The sequence below is a fragment of the Gopherus flavomarginatus genome, chromosome 5 (assembly GCF_025201925.1).
Source record: "Gopherus flavomarginatus isolate rGopFla2 chromosome 5, rGopFla2.mat.asm, whole genome shotgun sequence".
Classification (NCBI taxonomy): Eukaryota; Metazoa; Chordata; order Testudines; family Testudinidae; genus Gopherus; species Gopherus flavomarginatus.
The window spans coordinates 21,414,383-21,435,059 of NC_066621.1; the positions used below are offsets into that span (position 1 = coordinate 21,414,383).

The following is a 20,677-nucleotide window of genomic DNA, read 5'->3' on the forward strand; positions in this document are numbered from 1 at the left end:
GCATGATTCAGATTCCAATACAATACCAGCTGCTTCCCCTATTCCCTTCTTTCTAGAACTAAAGCTTAGAGAGCAGCTCCAGAGTGCCTCTGGAATCGCAGCTGGAGACAGCAGCCCAGCAGAGCTTTTCTGAGCCCAAAGTTCATTTCAACACACAACACAGCTCTTTTCCTACCACACCGTTTACTTAAATGCTGCACAGCATAAAAAGGCGTGATGTCATAAATAGCATCAGAGAGGGGGAGACTCTAAAGCGGATGGTATATGCCAGGGAGAAAAGGTGCATTTTCAGGTGAGGTTTGAACACAAATGGAGAACTCATGAGGCAGAACGAGGCAGGGAGGAGGTTCCAGGCCTCAGAGGTTGCAGAGGAGAAGACTCCTTCACCAGTCAATTGTTCAAAGGGAGTGCGGGGAGGCTGATAGTAGAGGAGGAGAAGGAACAAAGCCGAGAAGGGAGTAAAGAGAAAGAGACATGAAAATTGGATGGTGCACGTGGGTTTGAAAATCGAGGTCAGATTTGAAATGAACGGGGAATAGTATACAGGACAGAGACAGTAGATAGAATAAAAAGCCCAGTGGTCCTGGAACTGTCTACAGCAGAGTCCCTTGCCTGCTAAAGTTGGAAGATAGTGAGACTTCCAGTCATTTCAAATCACACATTAGCTTTCTTTAAAGCACAAAGGGTCCTGTTGATTAGTACCCAATGACCCAGCCCCATCAATTGCTCTGCGCCGGGTTAACAAGGGGGAAGCCCTCACAATCTGTGCCCTCTTACCCAACCCTTTTAACATCCGATTATTATTTAACTGCAGGTCTCGGATTTCTTCTTTTCTGCGGCAAATCAGGTGGGATTATTTTTAACTTTCTGACTTGGGTGCATCAGCTGAGGTAATTTGCCCATCTATGAGGGAACTGATCTGGATTTAGCCTGTGCCTATTGGTCTGTACTTGTGGTGAGAAGTAATTATTTTAGCATTTAATCTCTGCTGTGTGCCCAGATAGCACCACAACTGGCACAGCATAAATAAAAACCATTCCAGGGCCCCCTCTGACCAACATTTATTCACTCCAGAACCAGCTGAAGTTAACAGCACTCCATGTAGGACTAACATGTGGGCTCAGTCCCAAACCCATGGAAGTTTTTCCATTGGCCTCAGTGAGCTTTGCATCAGGCCATATAGAGTACATAGGGCAGCAGCTGTAGGCAGATTTGGGTCTTTCGTTATGTAAAGCCCTGTTTACTAAGGGCCAGATCCTCAGCTGATGTTAATCAGTTTAAAGTCAATGGATGGAGCCCAACCCAACTTGCATTGCAATCAATGAGAAAGGGCCCCATTGAGGCCAAGGGGAGTTGAATCAATTGTCCCTTTCATGTCATTCTCCTGGATGGCTGCATACACTCACAAAATGCGCATGTTGCACATTTTATATATAGAGCATCTTAACGTATCCTGGGATTTTTCTTAGCAGCTCTTCCAGGGCATTGACCTTAATTCACTCTGAGATTATTTGCATCTTTTTTCTTTCTACAGCCTTCAGGGATGATTATTTGCCTTTCAACAGTGAGTATGAATTTTAATTCCCTCCAGTTCCTTATTACATTTTAATAAGAGGGGAAAGGGGCCCAGGCAAACAGCTGATGGTATTACAAAGGGACCAACACAAGGTAAAGAGGCAATGCTTAGCACTGAGGTGATACTGGTAGCCAGTCCCTGTGCAGAGCCCAAGAATTCCAGTTGGCAATGGCTTTTGAGACTTCCAACTCTAGCTCAGTGCCAAATCAGAACAAAAACTGATCATTTGGAAATTCTCCACATAGGAAATTCCAGAAAAAAAAACACATTTTGGGTCCATCAAAAATGTTTTGTCTGCATTTTGACTTTTTAAAATTGTGTATTGTATTAGAAGCTAATGCATATATCACCTTCTCCTGTTTCCAGTGCCAAGCTTTGGTAGGGCTGACTTCTGATGGTTTCTTTGGTACTCAGACTGCCAACCACCTCAATTCTAGTCTTGTACAAATGAGGAACTGAGGCACAGAGATGCTAAGTGAGTTGCCAAAGGTCACGCAGGAAATTCAGTGGCAGAGCAGAGATTTGAACCCTGGTCTCAGGTCACGCCTGAAACCATATATAATAATATATAACACATTTTTACAAATTGACATGAAAAGTAATTTCAAAATGAAAAACTAAAATGTTTTGTTCTGAAAAACTCAAATGTTTTGACATTGCCAGGATTTTTTTTTTTCTAGTTTTCTTCCAAAACAAAATTCTGGAATAAATTGACCCAATTTCACAAAGCGTTTTGATGTCGATGGATGTGCATATTCTGAGGAGAACGGAACCATGGAATGATTGAAGGATTAGAAAAAATGCCTTGTAGTGAAAATTACAGATGCAGGCATAAATATATATTGGCACATGAATAGAAGGGAGTTACCTTACAAATGGAGAACCAGTGTTAACAAGGCCAGTTCAGTCAGGGTGGATGTGGTCCACTCCCAATAATTGTGACGCAGTGTCAGCAGCCAAATAAAAATAACCCAACATTTATTAGTTTGGAAAATCTCATCGTTTTTCAATTAATCTTATGATTTGGGAGTGTTTGCTTGTGGTTGGTGATCCCACCCCCACTTACCTACATCATCCTCTGATGGCTTGGTAGCCTGACCGAAATCAGGTACCTCCTCCTCAGGGCTTTTAAGGGAGTGGTGATAGGCTGCTTCCCCTAAGTCTTTTCCCCTAATCATAATTATCTTCCACCACTCATGTCCCAGTCACCATCCTTAACTCTGGACTCTCCTACCCCCACGTCATCTGTGTGTGCACATGTCCTGCCCCCTCTGCTCTGCCCATCTTGAGTCCAGCTCTGCTGCAATCTTCAGCCGGGCCTTCACACCCCTTCCTTTGCAACTTCCTCCTCTGTTCCATGCCCAGCTCCTGGTGTGAGCAGAACACACTGCAGCACAATGAACTGCGACCACATTGCCGTTATCCTCCGTTGTTCCTACTGGGTCTCCGTTCCTTTCAGGATCCAGCTCAAAATTGCCCTCCACCCACCCAAGCTCTGCCAGGAATCTTGCTCCAGTGGGACAAGGGACAGCAGAATGCTGCCTATGTCCTCTCCTTTCCCCCTGCACTGCAGGTGAAAGGGCAGCTGGTCTCGGAGCTCCTCTGCACCAGGGGAATTCCACAGCTGGAGTTCAGCTCGTTGTGTTTTAGACCTTCTCTGCCCCACAGATCTCGTCTTCCTCCAGTCCCTCCTCATTCCTGTTCATCTCCTGCTGGCCTCCTCTTTGGCTTGCTCCAGAACCAGGCTACTAACACTGCAAGAACTTTCTTCCCCTCAGCTCCCACCAGTTGAAAGCCCCCTGGAATCTCCCAGCTGAACGCACGCCTTTCCCTCCTGGCCTCTAATCAAGTCTCCTCTACCTCTGTTTAACTCCGTGAGGGCCTGATCCAAAGCCCATTGGAAAGAGTCTCCAATTGTCCTAGGTAGTGCATAGCCAGTTGGGATGCATATATCATGAGCTCTAGCAGTCCCCAATCACTGGTGCTGCGGGTGATTCCCTGCCGCTGCTGGCTTCTCCACCAATTCCTCCCCATCGGAGTCTGATCCAGTGCCTGAGAGACAGGGCCAGCAGAACCTGACAGTTGTACTGAAACGGGTGGCTTTTTATTGTTCCAGATTTTCCTTTTGATGCTTTGGAAGATCTATATAGTGGGAGTGGCAGCGACCCCAGCGTAGACTGTGGCCCCAGTGCAGTTCCCTATAACATCTCTCACTGCATCTGTGAAGACTGGTTCAGGTCCATCTCTGGAAAAGAGCCTTTCCTTGGTACCAGTGAGTCCAGATGTGAGGGTAAGTGTCACACCAGTACTGTGTCTTTCTGCAGCGTCTTTCATCCAAGGGTCTCCATTCAGGGTGGAATTCATCTCCGTGCAGAGGGCCAGCACAAGTCCAGGCATCACTTAAGGACACAGGACCCTAAATTTGGCTCCAGGGTGTTAGCAGTGAACAAAACCAAAAATCAAGCTGCATTTGTGCTGCACATTGTAACGAGGACAAATGGTCTCACCCTGTTCTTCCCCTGAACAGATATCCCCCTTCACTGCCGGTCAGCTTTTGCGAGAGAAAATGACTACGTGAAGATGTGTTTGAATGGATCACAGCAGGTAAGTTAGCAATGTCAGGGAGTTAGCATTGTTCCATGGATGTGAAAATAGCACTGGAGGACACACGCATGGATAAAACGCCAGTGTGGGACTCACAAGAGCTGAGGTATGTTTCTTGCTCTGACACTGGCCTACTGGCTGACCTTGGACAAGTTACTGCACCGCCCCATGCCTCAGTTTCCCCCTCTGCAAAATAGGCGAATGATGCTGACCTCCTTTGAGATCTATTGATGAATAGTGCTATAGAAGAGCTAGGGATTGTTATCCTCTATTTTAAGTGTCAACAATGAGCATTGATGATAATTCCCAGGGGTTTCCTGCCCTGCCGAGATGAGATAGAAGGGATTGTATCAAATGTATGAGCAATGCAGTTCTTACATTAAAGGTATTGTATGCCTTCTGCTGGTGTAAATCAGTGTAGCTCCACTGGTTTTCATGCAATTATATTGATTTACACTAGATTATGTTCTGGGACACTGTGCACGACTGGCCTTTGCTCCCCAGATGAACCCTAATGATGTGTTTTATCTCTTGTGGTTTCCCAGATTAACTTGGATAATAGGAAAAACAGCTCGTTCTGTTCGCTGGTCAATTCCACCCTCAGCCTCCTGACACCTGCCTGTGAGAACGTCAGCTTGACCACTTCGCTAGAGGTCAGAAACGTTCCATAGTTAGAGAGACCCACCTTTAACACTGGGACCCCAGGTCTCTACCAGGACTGGTGTAGTTCCCTGACTGACACAGGCTGAGTCTGTTTAGACCCCTCTTGTAGCACACCACTTTAGGAACAACGGCCCAGAGCCTCAAAGGTATTGAATGCCTAACTCTCATTGACATCTAATTTATCCCTGTGCGGAGGGCCAGAAAAAGGCGTATATGTCACTTACATCCTGTAGGATTTATAAGAGACTTAAACAACCCTTGTTCTGGTCTGCACAGGGGTGGCTATCACTCGACAAGACAGTCCTTGTTAGTCTGTCTGTCTGCCTTTGCATCTGCATGGATTTTCCACACAGATTTTTGGACTATCCTTCACTGTTTTGGTAGCTCCGTAAGTACTTGAATCGTCTCCTAGGGCCTGATCCCAAAGGCCACAGAAATCATTGGGCTGCAACCCACCACACAGCCACTGCTTCTCACCAGGAGTTCCACACTTAAGTGCATGGAGCTGGATAGAGGGAACGTAGGCCCCGTTGAAATGCAGGGGAAAGCGGGAGACTTTCCAAACAGTCATGATGCAGGGTCTGATCCCCGAACCCTCTAGGAGACAGCAGCGTCCTTCGAACAAGTCCTTGCTGACAGCTCCCTCTGGAGCCTCGAAAGCAAGGAGGAAGTCGCTTCTGCTGCGACGCTGCTTCTGCAGAGTTTGGGGTCAGCCGCAGTGACAGCTGCCCTCACCTCTCCGGAGAACCAAACCCAGACTGCGACCACCAAGCTAATGGGTAAGAAGTAAAGACTGGGCCCGAGCCATGAAATTCACGTAGGTGTTGGGGGCCAGGTTTTTAACCACTTACCCCCAGCTTTTTGGGGTCTTCAGTACAGGGTTATGATTAAAGATCAGTCTGGGGATTGGTCCTGCTTTGAGCAGGGGGTGGGACTAGATGACCTCCTGAGGTCCCTTCCAACACTGATAGTCTATGATTCTGTGATTCTCAAGAGGCTCTACACTCAGCCCTGGATCCAGGTGTGGATTTAGAGGCTGGAGTTGCCCAGAGAAGACAGGAACTAGCTTTTTGACAGGATCCCTTGAGGGTGCTCCATGAACAGAGAGATTGCCATTGAAGTTCCTTTGATTGTAAGAGCACTGGGGCAGGTACTGTCTCCTCCTACATGTCTGTTCAACACCCAGTAGAGTGGGGCCCTGATCCCTAACTGGGGGCCTCTGGGTGCTACTGTAATACAGCTAATAAATGTGCATGAGAAATACTGAGTTACCCAAGCCCCTTTCTCTCGGCACCTTTCAGCGATTCAGACGAAGCTCACCAATGAGAACTGTAGTCTGCAGAGCGAGGTACTTGGATTCCGTGCTCACGAAGACAGGATGGATATTCACTGCACTGCCGTTACTGATGGTGACATGGAAGGTATCATGGAGACATCCCTGCAACCCACTGATCATAACTACATTAGTCTCCGGGGCCTTGTAGTTTAGGGCTCATGAATATAAAACTAGCACCCTCATGGAGTAGTAACTTGCCTGTGGCAAGTTGGCCCTTACTCTGTGAATGGCGCCATGAGGTCAGCAGGACTCCTTGGGGAGCAATTTACTATCCGTTGTCTTCAATGGGTTGACAACAGAGAGTTTGATCCCGTATGAGTAAAGGGGCAGAATCCAGCCCGTAGTGTGGGAACCAGCCATGCTGTGCGAGTCCTCTAATAATGAAATCACAGAAGCAGAGAAATGTAGGGCTGGAAGTGACCTCAAGAGGTCACCTAGTCCATCCCTCCACATGGAGGCAGGATGAAATATACCTAGACCAGCCCTGACAGGTGTTTGTCCAACCTGTTCTTAACCCCCCCGCAATGATGGGGATTCCACAACCTCCCTAGGTCACCCATTCCAGTGCTGAGCCATCCTTAGAGTTAAACAGACTTTCCTAATTTCTGACCTGAAGCTCCCTGGCTGCAAAAGCTGAATCCTTCCTGTCCTGCCCTCAGTGGAGCTGGAGAATAATTGATCACCATCCTCTGTATAACAATCTTGTATGTACTGAAAGACTTTTATCAGGTTCCCCTCTCAGCCTTCTCCTCTCTGAACTAAATATTCACAATTTTTCCTCATAGGCCAGTTTTCTAAACAAGCGTCTCAGCGATTAATGCACCGACAAAGGGCCCTGACCCTGCTCAGCACCCTCAGCTCTCACTGATTTCTCAGGGTCAGGCCCAGGTCTTGCATTCCTTAAAAGGCTCTTTCTTCCTGTTCTTATAGGATCAAGCCCTAACATTCCCCACTGTGTTTTTAACTCAGCACTTCCTCAGGCACTGAGGTCAAGGCAAGTTTGCCCAAGTAAGGACTCAGTGGGCACTTTCAAAGTTCGCTGTGTGGGCAGGAATGTCATATGGGCTTGATCAACAGTCAATCCCAGACAGTGGAGAGGCTTTTAAACCATTAAACCTAGCAGAGAAAGGCCTGGCAAGAACAAACAGCTGGAAGTTGAAGCCGGGCGCATTCAAATTAGAAACAAAGCACAGATTTTTAACAGAGGACCATTAGCCACTGGTTCAAACTGCCAAGGGAAGTGGTGGATTTCTCATCTCTTGATAGATCCAGATGGCTGCCTTTCTAGAAGAGATGTTTTAGCCAGACCCAAGTGATTGGGCTCAGTACAGGAATAACAGGGTGGAATTCTCTGGCCAGCTCAGACTTGAAGATCTAATGGTCCCTTCTGGTCTTACGGTTTGTGAATATTGGCCAATCCGATTTTATTTGACCCCAGACCTGTTAACATAAGAAAGGCCATGCTGCATCAGACCAATGTTCCATCTAGCCCAGTATCCTGTCACTGACAGTGGCCAATGCCAGAGCTTCACAGGGAGTGTAACAAACTGGGCAATTTGGAGAAATCAACCCCTGTCTTCCCCTCCTGGCTTCTGTAACTCAGAGGTTTAGGATAGCCACAAGCTGAGTGTCCCCCTGAAGTTAGTGACATTTGTGGGCACCTTGCAGAGCTGGGCTCTGTGCTATCTGCCTTAAGCAACATGTCCAGGAAATCATTTTTATCTGTTGGTTCACCCATTCTCTGGAAGCTGGTGGAAACATTTTTTTTCCTGCAGAAAATAGCTTTTTTGATAAAATGGCATCTTGAGCAAAAAATGTCAGTTGTTGTTGGAAAATTTTTCCTTTTTTGACAAAAAAAACCCACAAAAAATTGAAGGAAACTGTGGGGGGAAAGAGTCATTTTCTTCACAATTTTTTGCAGGAAGAAAACAAAACTCCCCAACCAGCCCTACCATCTGCCCCTAAGCTGTTCCACCCCCCCCCCTTTGCTGCTTGCAGGTTCTGCTGCTGTTGCTTTTATCTCCTATGTGGGGCTGGAGTCCCTACTGGGAGGGAGATTTTTGCAGGATGAAAATCGAGAGAGCGAGGCAAGACCAGAACAGGTTCACGTGAACTCCAGAGTGGTGAGTGCCTCCACCAGCACCTGGAAGAAGAAACCTTCCAGTCCCATCAACCTCACTTTCCGGCACCTCGAGGTGGGTCAACAATGTGTGTCCTCAATATGTAACAGCATGAGTTGGGGAAAAGAGTCTGTTATCAACCCATCTTGTCTGTTATGGTCCCCTGCAGAGTATGTCAGTCCTTAAAGACCCAAACCATGACCCTGGGTCTCTGAGAGCCCTCAGGGAGTTTTGGAGCTGGATTCGCATCTAGATCAGAACTCCATGACTTGGGCCCAGCTTTAGATGCTGCAGCAGTTCAGCCAGAGTGGTGGTAATGGGTTTGCCACCTCTCAGGTACAAAAAACCAGGACACATGGGATGATGCTGTGCCCATACCACTGGGCAGCTGGCCGTGTGCACCGAGTGCCCTTATAGATCTCCCAGGGCAGCTGCCTCAAAAGGGGGCAAATCCTGGGGAAACCTGGACAGGTGGCAACCCCAAGAATCTCTGGCTTCCTGGCCTCATGCCCTGTGGTGGTGAAAGGCTCAGAGAGGGGGGAGGATACTGGGGAAGTATCATACGATGATGTGTTCACCGTGGCTCCCCCTGGAAATGGCAGGGATGGCCAGCCATGGGATCCCACTGGCGTGGCACTGCAGGTCATAGGATCCCATTGGCAAGTTGTGTCCTGGGATACCCTCTGCTTGGCATGGAAGCACCTGGGATCCCAGCAGCGTGGCAGGAGCTGGGGGAAGGGCACCATCAGACTCACAGTTTAATTTAGTCTGTGGCTAAGCACAGAGCTCCGCCTGCCACTGGCCTTTGTGCAGTCACTGCTGCATCCCTGTATCCCACGGTGCTGCCCAGCTGCCCTAGGCTTCTGTGAGGTCACCGCCTCACTCCTTGAACTGTATCACAGGCCCACGGAGGCTGCTGCCTGGCTCCTCTGTTTCCTGGGGGGCTGCTGGCCTGACATGGACAGGGATAGGATCAGCACACCCAGCCCTCTCTCCCAATCCAGCCTCTCAGTGTCTCTCCCCCTCCCTGGCCTCCTCATCCCCAGGAACCTATGAGCAAGTGGATGTTTTCATTCTCTTTGCAGTGGGTTTTCGGGGGGAGGGAGAGGTGCGGGCTCCCATTGGGTTGGGTTCATTTAATTTTGCTTGGTCATGATCCATCATTGAACAATCCCAATTCTAGAGGAGGGGCCAAAACCAAAGCCTGGACCAAAACTCCCCAAGTTTTAGGCTCCATCCCCAAAAGCTGCGCCTTGGGCCCATTTCTTGCAATGAATATTTGTAACCTCTCTGGGCTGAATACTAAGACTCAGGGCCGGTGCAAGGAAGTTTCGCGCCCTAGGCGAAACTTCCACTTTGCGACCCCCCCCAGCCCTACAGCAGCTCCCCGCCCCCCCCGCCCTGAAGTGTGCCGCCTGTCCCCGTGGCAGCTACCCACCCCCTGGCCTGAGGACCCCTGCAGTACCTCCCCACCCCAGCTCACCTCTGCTCTGTGTCCTCTCCAAGCAGGACTGCGCAGTGGAACCCTTGGGCTGGCGGCTGCCGGCAGCGGCGTGCTGACCCAGGGGACCTCCCTGGGTTGCCAACGGGGCACCAGGGCAGCCCTGAGGATTCTGGGGGCCTGGGGTCTTCGGCAGCAGGGGGCCCCCGCTTTGGTGGTAATTTGGTGGCGGGGGGCCCTTCCGCTCCGGGACCCGCCACCGAAGTGCCCCGGAGACCTGCCACGGGGCCCCCCCACCGCCGAATTGCCGCCGAAGCGGGACCAGCTGCTGAAGTGCAGCCGGGTCTTCAGCGGTAATTCTGTGGTGGAGGGCCCCCGCCGCAGGTCTCCAGAGCACTTCAGCAACTGGTCCCAGAGTGGAAGGGCCCCCCGGCTGCAAAATTACTGCCGAAGACCGGGCTGCATGTCGGCAGCGGGTCCCGCTTCGGCGGTAATTCACCAGCGGGGGGTCCTTCCGCCCTGGAGCGGAAGGACCCCCCGCCAGCGAGGACCGGGAGCAGAAGAAGCTCCAGGGGCCCTGGCCCCACGAGTGTTTTCCGGGGCTCCCGGAGCGAGTGAAGGACCCCGCTCCAGGGGCTTCAAAAATCTCTCATGGGGGCCCCTGCGGGGCCTGGGGCAAATTGCCCCTCTTGTCCCCCTCTCTGGGCGGCCCTGCTGGCGCGCTGACCCGGGGAACCCCCTGGGCTGCCGGCTGCCGCGGCGGCGCACTGACCCGGGGAACCCCCTGGGCTGCCGGCTGCCGGCTGCCACGGGGGCGCCCTGACCCAGGGGACACCCTGGGCTGCTGGCTGCCGCGGGCAGCTCAGACTCCCTCTCTGTCCCAGCAGCAGCGGCTGCCTGACCATTTAAAAAAAAATTTTGGGGCGCTTTTTGGCACCCCCAAATCTCGGTGCCCTAGGCAACCGCCTAGTTTGCCTAAATGGTTGCACTGGCCCTGCTAAGACTCAAATTCATCCTGGTGTAGCTCAGCTGATGCCATTGGATGAATTAACCTTGCCTTCCCATCACCTTTCCTCCCCCTGGTGTTTGTCCATATCCCTCATTTTGTCTCCTCTTGCATGTTAAGCTCTTTGGGGCAGGGACCCTGTATGTATCTACCAGGCAGTAGGGAATATAAAAAGCAAGATTTCAGACTGGCGCTCTTGGGATGCGGATTCTACTCCAGGGTCTTCTGTGAATTTGCTGAGTGAACTTGGACAAATTACTTAACTGCTCTGTTCCTCAGTTTCCCCATCTGTAAAATCAGATTAATCCAACTGACCTTCATTTAAAGTCCTTGGATAAAAATAATTATTGATGGTGCTATAAAATATGTATTATTAATAATAACAGTAACAGTTTGGCACCATTGCTGTAGTAGAGTGCCAAGATATGGGTCTTAAGGGTATTTTATGCCAGTCCATTATTTCTGCTCCCTGAAATTAGCGGAGGACTGGTCCCATGGGCTCTCATCCCCTGAGATCTATGAAAGACCAAACATCAGAAGATCCCAGGGACACATGACTGGCTGTAGCAATTCAGCCCATGTGTCCGTCAAATGCAGCATCCTTCCTGATGAGTCTAGCTGTTTTTGTGATGCAGAGCATGGTGGGGAGAGAGAAAACTCCTGCTTGATACTAATCACCACCTCCTTGAGTGAATCCATGAGCTCAGAACTCATCCCTGGGTTGATTTGCTGTTAAAGGCTCTGCTGTTGCTTCATATGGTCTGAACCCCCTTTCTATCCATGATTGCAAATTCTTGCAGGACAAGACTCTGCTGGATAGGGCCATCTGCGTCCACTGGAACTCTGCAGGCCAGGATGGTGTGTGGTCCCCTCAGGGCTGTCAGCACCTTCACTCCAATGTCACTCACACGCGGTGCAGCTGTCGCTACCTGGCCAGCTTTGCGGTGCTGATGGCGCCTGGTGTCATTGAGGTATTTGGGGCTTTGGGCTTGAAATCAAGTGTCTCTGAAAGTGTCAGTGCATGGGATGCTGGGCTCCCCACTATGCATAATGATGTCCCTTTGGCCAAGCAGTTGGCCAATACTCAGGGTCTTGCGGGGTGGAGAAATTGATGCTACTGCACAGGTCTGTACTTTGGTGTAATCTTGTTTATATACAAAACATGTACACAAAGACCTATTTTCCTGAACACAGAACAAACAAAGAACAGGCAGTTTTCTGGCTTATAAATCTCCACGCCTGCCACTCCAGCGAGCTTTGTGCCCAAGGAGTTCTGTCTCTCTGCTGCCTCTCAGAGTCACGCTGACAACTGTTTCTTGGGGCTTTCTACCTCCAACATACACAGGCTGAAAAACCAATCTCCTAGACCCTGCATCTGCAGCCAGTGAAACTCCTCAGCCCACATGACTCAGCTCTGACCTGCCATGTGCCTTGGGCAGTCCCTCCATTGTTCGTAGCTGTCTCTGCTGCATAAACAGGATCAGACTTTAACAGTAGCGGCAGCAACAACAGCTCCAGCCCATCTCAACTGATGTCTTTTCTTTTCCCCAGGGACAGCAGGATCAGGCCTCAGCGGCAGAAATCCAAACCTGCATTCATTCCTGTCAAACCCAATCTCCACTGCACCCCACACACCTAGCATTGCCATGCAAACATCACTACGAGTTTCCTTCTGTCTTGGAGATCTTGGACCCTTTCTGTAGAGTCTGAGAGTTTGGACTGACAGAATTCGATATTTACAACCCAGACTCCTCTGGGCTCACCCACCCTAGTACCACTGACTCACAAAACAGTGTTGTCCTCTAGCTCAGATAGAGGACTTGGGAGGAAGGATTGTCTCTTACATCACCAGCACAATGGGCTCTGATCTTAGTGAGGGCTTCTGGGTGCTGTTGTAATATAAATTCCTCTTTGCTGCTGCGTCTTCCTCTTTGCTGACGAAAATAAGATTGTTTTACTGTTAACCCTACTGAGCCAGTGCGGCTAGATTTGCATGTTACTCATGCAGAATCAGCAGAACTGGTCAATAGATTCCAGTTGTGGAATCTTTGCTGTGAATGATGCACACTGCAGAAGGAACCCAGCTAGATGCTCTGACCCCAAGCTGAGTTTGCAGGACCGGGAGTTAGACAAATATTTCTTTTGACCCGTCCACTGAGCAGCATGTTTAATAGGGTCACAGAGATGCTAAACATAGCACCATTTCTGCGTAGACCGCCACTTTAGTGGAGGTGATGATCAGCAGATAAGAAGACCCATTCTGGGCACCTTTAATCCTATACGCCTTGAAAATCTAAAAACATGAGCAATTTTCTTTGTATAAGGTATAGTTAAAAACAACTCCATGTTGCCATGAACCTGAAATTCTGTTTTTTAGTATTGGGGTTTGTGACAGGGCATTATTCCACTCCTGTCTCATTTCTAGCCACAAATGGCTTGGAGACCATACACTCCTTAGCTCACTCAACCAAGGGCAGGGGCACAAAGGTATTTCCCCTTTTAGAGATCTTTTCTGGCTCTGACTCTAAAAGTGTAGGATTTGGTTTCATGTCATATCCCGTCCCCCACCACCACCTGCACTTTTCTATTTTCTGGACTAATGGCTTGATTAGCCCTGTAGCTTTCTCCAGTCTGTGCCCAACCTGTCAATTTGGCACAACTTTAATTGGTGATCCAGTGATCAGACTGCTGGTTAAAGACTATAGCAATAACCAAGAGATCATCAACCTCTATTTTACATTAGGGTTATAACTTTAAACACTGACAGCTAGACATATTGGAAGTACAGGCCAGCTTGTAGGATGTTGTGCATCTTTCCACTAGGGGGCGCTGTTGCTTTGGCAAATTCAAAGCAAGCAAATGAGGAGACAAGCAAATCTAGGGAAAAGACAAACAATTCCCTTCCTTTGAAGGCAGTTAACATTAGCGTGACCAGATGTCCCGATTTTATAGGGACAGTCTCGATATTTGTAGATTTTTGTTATATAGGTGCCTATTACCCCCCACCCCATCTTGATTTTTCACACTTGCTATCTGGTCACCCTAGTTAACATGTTACAGGAGGGAAGGGCGATGCTCATCAGGATGGCAGAGAAAATACTGCATCTAATAATCCAGAAAAATCCCTTGCCATTTCTCATTATATCTTAATTAATTAATTAATCAATTAATTAATTAATTAATAAAAAAAACAAAAAAACAAACAAAAAAAAACTAACCAACCAACCTATAGGCTAGATCCTCAACTGGCGTAATCAACATAGCTCCATTGAAGTCAGAATTGTGCCCATTTACACCCACTGAGGATCCAGGCCTATAAATGAATTGTAATTAACTCACTGGATAAACTGAACTAATGACTTTCTCTCCAAAGGGGCTTTCGCAAACTACTGTAAAATGAGCCAGTCCAGTGTACAGTCTAGTCTTGCTTCTCTAGTCTTGGGTCATAATAAAATGTCAAGCTAATCCACCCAAGACAGTCAGTGTCACAGGAGAATCCACTGAATTTCCATCATGGCCATCATGCTAATATAGCAGAAATAGGGTTGGGGCAGTTTACAGCAATTCTCATGTGTCTTATGCAGCGTGTGTAGAGGAATTGCTTCTCTGGCCTCTGAAATGCGGCTGCCTCTTGAGTGGAAGGCATCTCGAAAATCAAGCCACTAGAACTTCAGCTCCAAACACCCAGGCCTCTGCTGCTTTAGCTAAAGGAAAATGTCTGTGGCCACCGTTATACCAGGCCCTTTACACACGCTTTGGGCAGCCACTAGAAGAGTGGTTTTCAAAAAATTTTTCTGGCAACACAGTTGAAGAAAATTGTTGATGCCCGTGACCCAACAGAGCTGAGGATGAGAGCTTCAGGGTGTGGGAGAGGGCTCAGGGCTGGGGCAGGGGATTGAGGTGCAGGAGGGGGTCCAGGCTCTGGGCTGGGGGTGCAGAGCCTCTAGGGTGGGGCTGGGGATGAGGGCTTTGGGGTGCAGGATGGGGCTTTGGGTTTCGAGGGGGCACTCAGGGCTGAGGTAGGGGATTGGGGCACGGGGGTGAGGTGCAGGCTTACCTGCAGCAGCTCCCATTAGCGGCACAGCAGGGGTGCTAAGGCAGGCTTCCTGGAAGTGGCCAGAAGCAGGTCTGGCTCCTAGGTGGAGGTGTGCAAGTGGCTCTGCGTGGTTCTTGCCTGCAGGCACCACCCCCCCAGCTCCCATTGGCCATTTCTTGGCCAATGGGAGTGCAAAGGCAGTGCTTGGGGCGAGGGCAGCACGTGGAGCCCCATAGCCCTCCCACCTAGGAGCTGGACCTGCTGCTGGCCTCTTCTAGGGCACAGCGTGGTGTCAGAACAGATAGGAACTAGCCTGCCTTAGCCAGACAGCACGGCCGATGGGACTTTTAACGGCCCAGTTTGTAATGCTGACCAGATTCGATGCGACCCAGTGCCTTCCATTCCATGACCCAGGGCTGGGTCACGACCCACAGTTTGAAAACCACTGGCCTAGAAGGTGAGATTGCTAAATTGCTCAAGGACCTAAAACCAGCATGATGCGATAGGAAAGGTATAGTTCCCAGACAGACTAGAAGCCCCAAAGGCCCTGCTTAGCAGGGTGCAGGTGAGTGGGAAGCAACCCATGGCCCTGACTTCAGCTGTTCTGTGTTGCAGGTGGATTTTGCCCTCTTTGTTATCAGCCAAACCGGGCTCATCATCTCCCTGATCTGTCTCATCGTGGCTATTGTCACCTTCCTCTTCTGCCACCCCATCCGTAACACTAGCAGCACCTTCCTCCACCTGCAGCTCAGCATATGCCTCTTCTTGGCTGATCTCCTCTTCATAGTGGGCATAGACAAGACTTACAACAAGGTACAGTAGGTGTAGAATTCTCCAGGCACTGTTCACAGCTCCAGTCATGGTTTCTTCACCTACCTGCGTTGGGATCTCACATATGTTGGGCTGACTCCCAAATGGGCCGGATTCTGCTCCCATTTTTGCTCTGCTATTTCAGTGGAGTTACTCCTGTTTACGCCAGGGTGAGTGAGAGGATAATCAGGTCAATGGACTGCAGTAGAGACTGCACCACCTAGGGATGATTTTAGACAAAACAAATTCTGCATCATAGCAGGAGTTAGACTAGATGACCCTTGCGGTCCCTTCTACCCCTATGGTTCTATGATTCTGTGACCCATTGTAACTGCGACCTTTGCTGGGTAAAACCTCAATAATCTAACTCACACCCAGTTGCCCCAGGTTAGAGGCTTCCTTCCAACCCCACCACTGGGCTGATTTCGTTGAATCTAAGCTGATATTTGGATCCGGCTGGAACTGATTCCATCCCAGTGCAAATCTCAGCAGGTATGAAACAAAGCCAAAGCCTGCTCTGACCCCGCTGAGACAAGATCCCCAGATTTCCACTGGCTGTACCTATAATGCAGCATTGAGCTGGGGCAGTGCTTCTCACGCCAGGTGTTTGACAGACTTAGGGTCAGTTTCAGTTTCTCACCCTAAGCGTTTGCCTGGCCATAATCTAGATGCACCCTCCTAAGGCAGGAAGAAAGCTCATCTTGTCAAATAACCCTGGACTGACTTTCCATTCCTCCTCCAGCTCATGTGTTCCATCACCGCCGGCTTGCTGCATTACCTCTTCCTGGCTTGCTTTGCCTGGATGTTTCTGGAAGCGGTGAACCTGTACCTCATTGTCAGGAATCTGAAGGTGAAAAATTATGCAGGCACGGTCAGATGCACAAGAAAATGCATGTACGTCTTTGGCTACGGACTCCCAGCAGTGATTGTGATCACGTCTGCAACCAGCGCACCCAGCAGCTATGGAACTCCTTATCAGTAAGTCCTGTGTGACAAGGGGGAGCTTTTTCTCAGTGTGGAGAGACTTGTGCATCCTCCAGGCACTGGGGTGAATTCCATTCACACTGACTGTGTAAAGACCCCTGCCTTAGATCAGCAGTGGCAACTCATCTTAGTCCTTCAGGGCAAAAGCCCAGGCCTCTACCACTTGAGCTAAAGGATCAACTCCATTAGCTGGGAGCAATAGTAGGCTCTTATTCTCTATGTGGACCAGCCACTGCGTGGTGGTGGTGGGGACACAACACATTTAGCTAGCATGTTACAATTGCTCTCGGCAGGTTTCCTCTTCTGCTTGCTGTATCCTAATCCTTCCTCTCTGTGGGGGGCTGGATTAGATGACTTCTTAAGGCACTTTCCAGCCCTACATTTCTATGAGTCTTGTTTACAGAGAGTGGGCTGATGGAGAGTGTAAACAGGAAGCAGATAATGCACTGCACATCTTACAGTCCACGTGGGTTGTAAATACCCTGTGTGGAGACATTCGATCCTGCATGCCCCTAACACTACCCAAGCTCACCCCAAATCCCAGACCTCTACCCTCTTCCTTCCAAGTCCCAGCCTGGGCCTCTACCTACATCTTTCCCCACAGCTCTCAGCCTCCCAGTCTGAATCCAGGCTTGGGGTTCTCTCCACATATGGAAGCCCCTGACTCTTCTCCCTAGGCAGACTTCCATAGTCTCTATAACAATATATTCCTTGGTTTCCGTTGGTTACTACCCATCTCTGTTGGGTGCTGCTTGAGGACCAATAACTCCTGAAACCGATATACCCATTGCTCTGTTCCAAGTCCTGGTGACCAAATAGAACTGGATCTTCCTCTTTCAGTCTCAGCCTTTAAACTGTCCCGTTTTTGAACCCTGTTATCCTGAAGTCTGACCTGATTCCACTTGTGGGTCTATTAGCGGAACTGGAGGATGGGGTCATACCTGGCAATGCCGGTGCACCAGCTCACACGGCAGTGGTGCAGAGGTAGTAAATGCAGGCCGTACAGGTCTTGTCAGGGTTCTGCTGATGGCCTTTCTCTCTTTCTTCATAGCTGCTGGCTCAATCCTGATAACGGTTTTAGATGGAATTTCCTTGGGCCTGTCTGCGCCGTGGTTGTGGTGGGTACCGCAGGGTCTTGGGTTTCCCAGAGCAGCAGAACCAGAGGGCTGTGATAGAATCTCTCATAGATGGGAACACCAAAGAGATGGGGCCCAGACCAGAGTCACTAGGAAGAGGTGGGTCTGAGGCATCCTTGGTCTGGAGGCTGAAAGCGTACAACCCGACCTGACCAAGGAGATTTTGCCAAATGAATGCATGGCTACCCCATTTTGGGAATGGCAGCCCCCCGAGGAGCAGCTGGCATAATTCCAGAGCCCTGGCCCCTACACATCCTCAGTGAGGCTAGCAGTGACAGACACCCCAGAGAGACAAACCTCCTAAGGAGATCTATTGCCTATGGTGTGGGGGAGTTGGGGGGATGGGCCATCTAGAACATAAAGAACAACATTGTTCAGAGCCATCTGAGCCACAGAGTGGGCCTTATTCTCCTCACACCCGTTTCCCTCCATTGTCTTCAGTGTAGTTTCTCCTGATTTATCCTGGCCTCAGGGAGTGGAGAAACAGGCCCAATGGAGTTACTCCTGGTTTACACCAGGCTGAGTGAGAGGGGAATCAGGCATCACCATGTGTTTTTGACATTCATTGATGTTCAATATTCTCACGGTCCAGAAAATTTCCTGGCCCGTTTAGGGTCCTCACGTATATCATCGATCAGCACAAGGCCTGGGGACTGGAGCAGCAAAGTGCTGGGGCTGCAGGTCAGCCGTAAGGCATTTCTCTGGGACACTAGGCCATCTCGAACCACCGGCCAAAACTAATTCCAACCCCAGAGTCCAATTTAATTGTCCATCCCATGGGCCAGATCCTCAGCTGGTGGAACTTGGTTACAGTTCGGTCAGGCGCTAGGCTGATTTACACTAGGTGGGGCTCTGGAGCCTGAGGTTGAAATGAAATGTACAAGGGACTCCTTTGGTTTTTCTCTTTACAGATAAATTTAGTGTTTTTCTGCCTTACTCTGAAGCTTTTGCGAGAGCATCTTTCCTCCCTCAATGCAGAGCTGTCTACTGTGAGGAACACCAGGCAAGATTCCTGGAGGGGAAATAGGTTATTATGTGGGCCCTGTCATGATAGTGGCTGAATACCTCACAGATGAACTAACAGTTTTAGCCTCTCAACACCTCTGGACGGTGGAGGAAATACTACTCACCTAGTCCCAGATAGGGAAACTGAGGCATGGAATGGGGTTGCCAACTTTCTTCTCACACAAAACTGAACACCTTTGCCCCACCCATTATCTGATGCCCCACCCCCTGCTCACTCCATCTCCCCTCCCTCTGTCTCTCGCTTTCCCCACCCTCACTCATTTTCTCATTTTCACTGGGCTGGCTCAGGGGGCTGGGGTGTGGGAAGGGGTGAGAGCTCTGGCTGAGGGTGCGAGCTTCTGGGGTGGGAGTAGGTCTGAGAGGTTCAGAGTGCAGGAGTGGGCTCTGGCCTGGGGATTGGAGCCCAGGAGGGGGTCAGGAGTACAGGTTTTGGGCAGCACTTACCTCTAGCATCTCCTAGAAGCAGCAGCATGTCTCCCCTCTGACTCCCATGTGGAGGCGTAGCCAGGCGGCTCTGGTTCCTGGCCAATGGTAGTTGCGGGGGCAACGCTTGGGACAGGGCCAATGCGCAGAGCCCCCCAGCTGCCCCTATGTGTAGGAGCCAGAGCGGGAACATGCCGGCTACTTCCCAGAACCTGCATGCCGCTGCCAACTGGACAGTCAATGGCCCGGTCAGCGGTGCTGACAGGAGCCTCCAGGAGCTCTTTTCAACCGGATGTTCCGGTCGAAAACTGGACAGCTGGTCACTCTAGCATGGAGCAATCACAGGATTTGCCCACAGGGAGTCTGTGGCTGAAACAGGACTTGAACCCAGACCATCTGAGTTCAAGTCCTGTGCCTTAGCCACAAGACCTACCTTCCTCCCCTGCTGCCTCTGACATTTTAACCACCCTCCTGGCCCCTGGCACAGGTTAGTCTATTGTCCTCATTGCCTCCTGTAATAATACTTCACTCTTTTTTAGCACTTTCCATCTGTAGATCTCAAAGTGCTTCACAAGGGGGAGGTCAGGATCATTATCGCTAGCTTTAAAGGTGGAGAAACTGAGGCACAGAGAAAGGCTGTGACTTGCCCAAGGTCATGCAGCAGACCAGTGCCAGAGCCGGGAATAGAACCCAGTCCCAGTCAGATGCTGTATGCACTAGGCCGTGCTGCCTCCTATACACACTCCACTCCTGGGGCTGGTGGTAACCTCTTTCTTGCTCTTCACTGAGTGTGGGGGTTACGTTTTCAAGGGATTGGAAATGAAAACTAGGAGGGAGATTCTGCCCTCATGTCCCAGTCCCACTGCTCTCCCTGCCAGTGCCAATATCCCAGTGGCCATTACACTGTTGTTTTGCCCCGCATTTTAGGTCACTGACTTTTAAAGCCCTGGCTCATCTCTTAGTCCTGGGCCTCACGTGGGGGCTGGGCACCTTCCAGTTCGGCTCGTTGGCCACGGTGATGGGGTACCTGTTCACCATCACCAACAGCCTGCTGGGAACCTTCATCTTCGTGGTGCACTGCCTGCTCAACAGAAAGGTGATGCCTGCCCCCAGCCTATGGGCAGCCGGTGTGGGCTGGGTTTGAGCTTTTACTGGGGGTCGCAAAGGGGTAGGGGAAAGAAAGAAATGAAGGGAGTGGAAAAGGGGAGGGGAAGGGAGAGCAGTAGGGTGCTGAAATGCAGCCACCTCTGGGGCAAAGCATGGTAGCTGTTTAGCAGCATACAGCAACACAGCACAACTCTTTAGCGCCAGAACAGCTAGGATGGATCCTCTGTGGGGGTATTTGGGATAACGCCTTTGGAGTCAAACATCAGCTGAAGACCTGGTCCGGGGAATGGAATTGCCTGCACTGGAATTTGGCCAGCACACTGGGATTGATTGGTGTGTGTTTGTGGGATTTAATATGTCAAGGTGTGGTCAGGGACTTGTGTTTACATCCCTGCTCAGACTCTGTAAG

At 50.0% G+C, this 20,677-nt stretch overlaps 1 protein-coding gene across 5 annotated transcripts in view; it reads left to right on the top strand.

The window, feature by feature from the left end:
- Positions 1-20,677, top strand: part of LOC127052467 (adhesion G protein-coupled receptor E2-like) — a 227,137-nt gene that overhangs the window by 205,085 nt on the left and 1,375 nt on the right. The window contains exons 2-15 of one of the 5 annotated variants that reach the window (XM_050956160.1): positions 815-847; positions 1,535-1,564; positions 3,693-3,866; positions 4,104-4,180; positions 4,726-4,833; positions 5,445-5,622; positions 6,145-6,264; positions 8,178-8,374; positions 11,547-11,717; positions 15,398-15,595; positions 16,335-16,570; positions 17,628-17,694; positions 18,624-18,715; positions 20,089-20,288. In XM_050956160.1, the coding sequence (XP_050812117.1) occupies positions 815-847; positions 1,535-1,564; positions 3,693-3,866; positions 4,104-4,180; positions 4,726-4,833; positions 5,445-5,622; positions 6,145-6,264; positions 8,178-8,374; positions 11,547-11,717; positions 15,398-15,595; positions 16,335-16,570; positions 17,628-17,694; positions 18,624-18,715; positions 20,089-20,288 (1,881 nt within the window). Of the gene's footprint in view, positions 1-814; positions 848-1,534; positions 1,565-3,692; positions 3,867-4,103; positions 4,181-4,725; positions 4,834-5,444; positions 5,623-6,144; positions 6,265-8,177; positions 8,375-11,546; positions 11,718-15,397; positions 15,596-16,334; positions 16,571-17,627; positions 17,695-18,623; positions 18,716-20,088; positions 20,289-20,677 lie in introns of those variants that run through there. The other 4 variants (XM_050956163.1, XM_050956162.1, XM_050956161.1 and 1 more) reach the window with 4 other exon arrangements.